Here is a 7,144-nt window from a genome sequence, read left to right on the forward strand (position 1 = left end):
TGGGTGGAAATGCAGCTTCCAGGTTGACCTTGACAATAACATTGGGAGAGGAGAAAGCATTTGGTTGCGATGGATATTTCATTCCTGGCCCCCCAAGTGCTCTGTGTGTGTGTGAGAGAGATTATTTTCCCCTTCTTTTATTTCTCTGCTGCTTCCTGAATGCAGGTGGCTGTTTTTGCGGCAGAAAAATGGGGTTTGGGGTCCTGGATACCGGTACAATTCTCACTACTGGGTGTGGGGAGTCCTTATTCCCTTCCGTGCCTGTATTGCATCGCTGGAGGTGTGTGCTTCAGGCTGGCATCTTGGCCAGAGGCAGATCTACATCATTATGGGCACATGGGGCTTAAACCAGCTGAGAAATCTGCTCCCAGCTCTTTGGAAAGGGCTCAGAAGGTGAAATCTTGCTTCTTGGATCATACCTTGTGTCTGAGGCACCTGAGCTTTGAATCCAGCAGGAGCTGGTGCAACTATTTCTGGTCTTGGTAGGAAAAATACACCCAAAATGCCACAGCAGCGGAGTTATTCTTGGCAGGGCATTGAGTTTCTTGTGAATATTTCTCTAGAGGTGTCAGGACTAGGTCAAGGAACCTGGATGGTGGTTTGATGACAGCTCAGCTGCTTGGAAGGGAAGGAAAATGTGGGTCTGAGCTGTCCTCTGGGATAAATTGGAGGCTGCTATTGAAGTCCATAGGAATAAAAGGGTTTGGTTTCAATCTGGAGTGACTCCCCTGGAGTTCTACCAGAGCTGGAGTCACGAGGATCAAACTCACCCTCAATCAGATGCTGCTTGATGCACATCCAGACCAAACCATTGCCTTGGGAGGAGCAGCTCTGGTTTTACCCCATCTTTGGGTGGCATTTGGACTTGTTTGTTTACAACCGTAGCAGCAGCTTCCTGAATTACCACAGGGAGAAGCGAGAGCTTGCAGAGGGCTCTGGACACCACCCATTTTGCTGCCTTTTTGGGTAAACCTGGCCTGGGTTTGGGTTCAGTCACTAACCTTCAGCTGGAGTGGGTGAGTTAAGAGGGATCTAACTGGGAAAAGATCATCTGGGGAATGAAAGGGAGCCCTGGAGCACACATATGACGGCTTTCATGCTATTGCAGCTGATGGAGGTTTTCATGCTACTAAATGAGTCACAGAAGGAGTCCAGATTCACTGAATCAATGTGCTCATATACTTCGTGACAAGCCCAAGTGCTGGCTCCCCCTCCTCCAGTGCTGTTGTGTCTGTCTCATGACCCAACAGCAAAACTGCTCTTCCTGAAGGTCTTTTTGGCATGTATTGAAGGAAAGAGTTGTTGTAATGTCACAGCATCCCAAGGGGCATAAACCCCCTGGAGCTGGGGGTGGTGGGAAGCGCGTGGTCCCACCTCTGCTTGTCGTTATGGGAGCTGAGGGTTATTTATAACATCTGGGTGCTTTCACCGGTGAAAGCCACTTGAGTAGGTGTAAGACAGAAGCGGAGGCAGCTCTGATTCATCAGCCAATGTGAACCACTCCTGTGTCACGATGCTAAAACAGACCTGGGTGTTTGCATGTGAAGGACACGGCCAAGAGCATCTCCAGCTCTGCTGTGTGCGTGCCACTGAGCTGCTCTTGGTCCCGCACCACCGGGATCTTGGTTCCAGTGAAGCTACTTGTGGGTGCCCCTTTCCTCGGTCACCCTGGGCTCTCCCATCGGGTCACGCTGATCCTTGTTTGAGGTTTGTGCCTCTCCATGGGTGGATGTAGGGGAGGGAGCACCCCAGGGTGCAGCTCAGCTAGTGGGATTGAGTCACCGCGTGTCATCTCTGTGGGGTGGTGAGAGCTGGGTGCTGATTAACAGAGATTGCTTAAAGAAGGGGAGAAAGGGAGAAGCCTCAGTGAGCCCAGGTGGCAAACCCCTTCCCTGTGGAGCCAGAGAGGATGAGCAGGGAGGAGCAAGCCCCAGCACGGAATGGATTTAAGATGGAGGCATCTTGGAGTGGCCTTGGCTTGTGGAAGGGGGGTTTGCATGGTAGTGGCTGCAGTAAGGTCCTTGGAGCAGGGCTGGGGGGATCTGAGCTGCAATGCTTCTGCCTGGGGCAAAAAGCTCTGCTTGGGGCTCTAAAGTGGAGTTTGGATGCTGCTGGGAGGATCCTGCCCTTGGTTTCTTGCAGCTTGTAGGAGTGGGATACATCCCAAGGGACCTGCTCTGTCAGGGTGATCCTTGTCCCATCCCAGAGGCATTCCAGACTGCAGGGAGCAGCAGGTATGGGCCTGGAGCTGGTTTTCTCATGATTTGGTCTCAAAGGCTGTTTGTGCACCCAGGGTCCTTCCCTTTGCTGCTTGGCTTTGCAGAATACAGACGGATGCGTGTTCCTTCCCTCTGCCTCCCCTTCCCAGGCTCTCTGGCTTCCTGGGTGACCTTGGATCCATTCCTTCTGCTCCTCATCTGCACCAAGCAGCCTGTCCCTCTGTGCAAGGTTTCCCTGTCCCTGTGGGTGTTGGGAGGATGTGGAGCTGTGAATGGATGCTCAGGTCTCCCAGCCCACACCTGAGAGTGGCCTTCCAGCTCCTGAAATCCCTCTTTGCCTCTGGCCCTTTGCTCTTCCCTCCCTTCCCTGCTCTGTGACCTTGATGGAGTGAGGATGCTTTACAAGGAACATCTTCCCCCTCTCCTTTAGGAGCTGTGGGGGATTTGCCTGGGAGCTGAGTGCAGCAGAGTCACAGCTCAAGGAGAGGTGTTGGGGTAGGGAGGCACCAGCAGAGAGTCCCTGTGGTTTCAATGCTAACTGTGAATTCACCGCATCTCAGCCTGTGTTTCTTCCTGCCTCAGTTTCCCCTTTATGGACTCAAACAGAGTCTAAGTGTAGAATCTGGATATAGAAGAGGAGAAATCTGCCCCTGTGCCCATGCTTCAGACCCAGAGCATGTTGGCGGCTGCTCTCCTTGGAGGCTGCTGTAAATCCCCATCGCCTCCCTGCCTGCCTCTGCACTCCCAGGCCTAGCTGAAAGCTTTGCTGACACGTTTCCAGCCTCTCTTACTGCTCCCCAGCCACCTTCCCAAGAAAGCAAGGACAAGCTGAGGCAGGACACATGGCTTGGAGCATCCTTCCTCTGCTGAATCCTTCGTGATGCTGCTGACAGGGCTGGGAGATGTGATGCCCTCAGCTCCCGGAGCTCTCCTCTCATCCCAAATAGCAGCCTGTCCCCAGTGGGTGTTTCCATCTCCAGTTGGGATCGATAGGATCCACAGGGTAGGGATTAAACCTCCTGGGTGCAGCAGAGCAGGAGCTTGTCCATCACTGCCCCTTCCCTGGGTGGGCTGAATCCAGCTTGTACCACGTGCCTTCGACCTGCTGCAGTGGCGAAGGTGCAAAGGGATACGGTGGTTGAGGGTTGGCTCTGAAAGACTCGAATCTGTCTTCTAAAGAGGAAGGAAAAATGCACATGGAAGAAAATTCAGGTCATGAAGGCGAAGTAACGGAGCTCAACCTCCATCTGGCAGTGCCAGGGGTTCGCTATCTCTGCCCAGCCCTGCAAGCTCCTGCTTGTCAGCTGAGCTGCCATGTCTTTCTCGCAGGGTGGATGTTATTTTTGGCAGATGAATTCTTGATCCAATTCCCTTTTCAATGGAAGAAAGGAGTGGAAATACCTCTTTCAGGTGGATTTAGACCCTGCTTTCCATTCTGAGCGGTGCACAACTTGTGAGTGATGCAGGATGCTGGGGAATGCTGACCTCGCTGCTCCCAGGATCAGGTCTCTGTGCTGTGTGTGTGCTGGTGGCTTTGTGCTGGTGTTGGCTGGGCTCATATCATGTAGCTGGTAAAGGTTGGGCATGCTCAGAGCATCACTGATGGGAACAGTCCTCTCTCCTTCAGGCCTGGATCTCCAGGCAACACCACCATCACCAGGCTGGGGCTGAGCCATGTGGGACGCAGCAGGACCTCCCCAAGCAAGCCATGGGGAACTGGTGACAGAGCTGTGGCAGGATCAAGGTCTGGACCTCTGCCATGGTTTTCCCCTGCTCTAGTTCAGTTTGAGTGCATCTCCCATGGGGAGGAAGACTTGTACCTCTGCTCCTTCACTCTCATCCTTTGGTGTCATCCCAATGCCTAGAGAGCCCTTGCCTCACCCCAGGAGAGCAGCAAAGCATCCCAAATCCTTTGGAAATGTTGCTGTCATGGGTGTCCTCCAAGGTACTGAGAGACTCTGGGGCTTTGGAGGTGCTTGAAGAAACCTTCTCGCCAAGGACCTGCTGCCTCTCAGCTCCTAAGGATGCTGCAGGGACCTGAACTGAGGATGGAGATAGATAGAGGTCCAGGGAGAGATGTTTTGGGGTCCATCCTGACCCCAGTGCACTGACCTGGCTCAGCATCTTTGGAGCTGGGCATCTCCCAGACTTTGCTCCAAGGGGTTGAGCTGTCCCAGGGGAGCAGTTTGGGTGCCCCTTCCCTGGGGAACTGAACTCTGGGGGCTCAGGGGCTTAGCCAGGAGATCCCAGGTCTTCCAGGCTCTATCCCTAGTATAAAGAGAGATGAGTCCTCCTGAAGGTCTGAGTTGCCTTTGCTCAGAAGGAGCTGAAGTGGCTGCTGAGCAGCCAGGGAGCAGCAACCAGCTCATGGGTGATTGAACCAGGTCTGCACCAATCTATACAGAGCCTGGTCCAAAATCGATGGAAATCCCAGTGATTTCCTGGCAGCTGGATGAGGCCCTTCCCCCCACTCCTTCTGTGCCTGTGTCCATCCTGGCTGAGGATGCTCCAGCCACGTGCCGGTGATTGCCACGACTGAGCTGTGAGTGCTTTATGTGAATGAGCCCTTGTTAGGAAATTAAACATCGCTGGCCCAGGCTTGAAGGAATAATTCAAACAGCTTCTCCGGAGGAGCCAGATCCAGGGAAGATGCGGAGCTGACACCGTTGCCTGGCAACGGATGCAGCCGACGGCCAAAAATAGCTTTTTTAATAGGAACAGGGCCTGGCAAAGGGGGAACTTTCTTCAGGGGTGAAAAAACACCAAGGTGAAGGCGAGGGAGGGTGAGGATTCCCACTGCCGATGCTTTGCTTCCCTCCCACGCTGGGTTGAGACCTCGGTGTGCTGCTTGGCAATGAGCTTTGCTGCCCAGGCTGAACCTGCTGCTCTGAAAAGCTTTGGGTTGTGGGCTGAATTGGGTCTAAAAGATGGATGTTGGGCCAAAGGGAAGAAGATCTGGGATGGCTGTAGGAAATCATGGAGAGTTGTATCTTGGCTCACCAGAGGGACACTGGGAGGTCCATCCTGCATCATCCAGCCAGTGGCCACCATGTGAGGGTTGGCTGCTCCAAGGACTGTGCTGGTGCATTGTATCACCTCTGAGATGCCACCTGGGTCCTGGTTCTTGTGTGAGCTCTGAACTAGATGATAAAGCCCTCAAGGTGAGGTGATGCTACAGCCCCATTGGGCTGGGACAGGTCCCTGAGAACATCACCATCACTCTTCCACGGGCCAGTGATCAGCCTGGTGTCTTCTGCAAAGGGAGGACAGAGGGAAGAAGCAAGCATGGCCCTTTGGGAGAATCATTTCTCTAAGATATGGGGTTTCTGGTGAGGTTTCTTGTGTTTCCTCCTCCCCAGGTGGTGAAGCACCATGTTCCCTGGTAGGGTGGGAGCAGCCAGTCACCCCCAGTCCTCCCAGTATGGAGAGGAGGCCCCAGTGGAAATGCGTGATCCACCACGCACATCCGCTCATCACCCACATTCCCTCCCTGGGTCCCAAACTTACCCTGCCTGTGTCCATCCCAGCTCTGCACCCATGGGATCTGGTGCCATCGGTTTTGGGAACAAGGTGGGGTGGGCAAACTGGTGCTAACTGGTGTAACCACATGGATGCTGTGGGATTGGGGCTGGTACGGCTCTCCCTGGCCTCTGACCAAGGCTGGGAAGGTGGAGGAACTGGGATGAGTGATGGCTTTGCCTTGGCTGCTGCTGTTTTGCAGCCATTATCTGCTGTAAAGCTGCCTGGGAAGATTTAGCTGCAGACTCCCAGGCTTTTAAGTCACTCCTGATAACGTCCAGGGACAGAGATACAGCCTGGGTGTTTGTCACCATCCCCTGAGTGCTTCCAAACTGCTGTGGGGCTGAGCCTGGGCTCTGACAATGGGCCAGGAGTGGAGGTAGGGGTGCTGGATGCGGTGTCAGCCCTTGCAGGGGATGAGCTGCTGGTCCAGAGTTGTTAGGAAAAGAGGCGTCATAGTGATGTGACTGGCTCCGTCCGTCGCAACCAGCCCCTGGAGCCAAGGGAAATGCCCTCCAGTGGGTTGCAGGAGGTTCTTCTCCATGAATGTTAAACCAAGGGGGTGCTCCTGGTCCATCAGTCATGCAGAAGGAGGTCCTTGGCACCCCCCAGTCCAAGGGGAGGTCCCCAAGGCATAGGGGTGATGGAGACCCTGGTCCCACCAGCACCAGGTAAGGCAAAACCATCTCACCCTCTGCCAACCCCTTCCCCACCCAGGTCCTGCTGATGAAGAGGAGGTGAGGTCCGAGCTGTAGCTCACCCGGGTGTCATTCCCTGTGGGAAGTTCCTCTTCTGCCCTCTCCCCATCCCGCCCCTTGGGGCCGAGTGGAGCCGTTCCGATGCCGAAGAACAGCAAAGTGACGCAGCGGGAGCACAGCAGTGAGCATGTCACCGAGTCAGTGGCCGACCTGCTGGCCCACGAGGAGCCCGTGGACTACAAACGCAGCGTCCTCAATGTGACGGGGGAGACCTGGGACAAGCAAAAGGATGGAGATGAGGAGCTGGACGCAGAGAACCGGCCGGCGTGGAACAGCAAGCTGCAGTACATCCTGGCGCAGATCGGCTACTCCGTGGGGCTCGGCAATGTCTGGCGCTTCCCATACCTTTGCCAGAAGAATGGAGGAGGTGGGAGAAGGGCTCAGTCCTTGGGAAGGGGGGATAAGGCTCAGTCCTGCCTTGCTGCACATCAGGATGTGCGTCACTGGGCTTACTTGGGCTCTAAAGTGGGGGTTTGGGGGCTCTGAAGGAGGAAAGGGCAGGGAGGAACTGCTCAGTGCTGAGCATTCATCAGTGCAGAGGTGCAGCCTATTCCTAAAGGATTTGCACCCACCCACTGCAAAGTCAAGGTGAATCCCAGGCTGGAGCCAGCATTTCTTGCTGCAGCCCCCAATTCGTGCTGGGGCAAT

The 7,144-nt window shown here is 54.7% G+C and overlaps 1 protein-coding gene across 1 annotated transcript in view; it reads left to right on the forward strand.

Moving 5' to 3' along the window:
• Positions 1–6,577: 6,577 nt before the first annotated feature.
• Positions 6,578–7,144, forward strand: part of SLC6A17 (solute carrier family 6 (neutral amino acid transporter), member 17) — a 10,188-nt gene continuing 9,621 nt past the window's right edge. Inside the window, exon 1 of the mRNA XM_010018792.1 lies at positions 6,578–6,863. Coding sequence (XP_010017094.1) covers positions 6,578–6,863 — 286 coding nt within the window. The remainder of the gene's footprint in view (positions 6,864–7,144) is intronic.

This window comes from Nestor notabilis, unplaced genomic scaffold, assembly GCF_000696875.1.
Source record: "Nestor notabilis isolate BGI_N333 unplaced genomic scaffold, ASM69687v1 scaffold17477, whole genome shotgun sequence".
NCBI lineage: Eukaryota > Metazoa > Chordata > Aves > Psittaciformes > Psittacidae > Nestor > Nestor notabilis.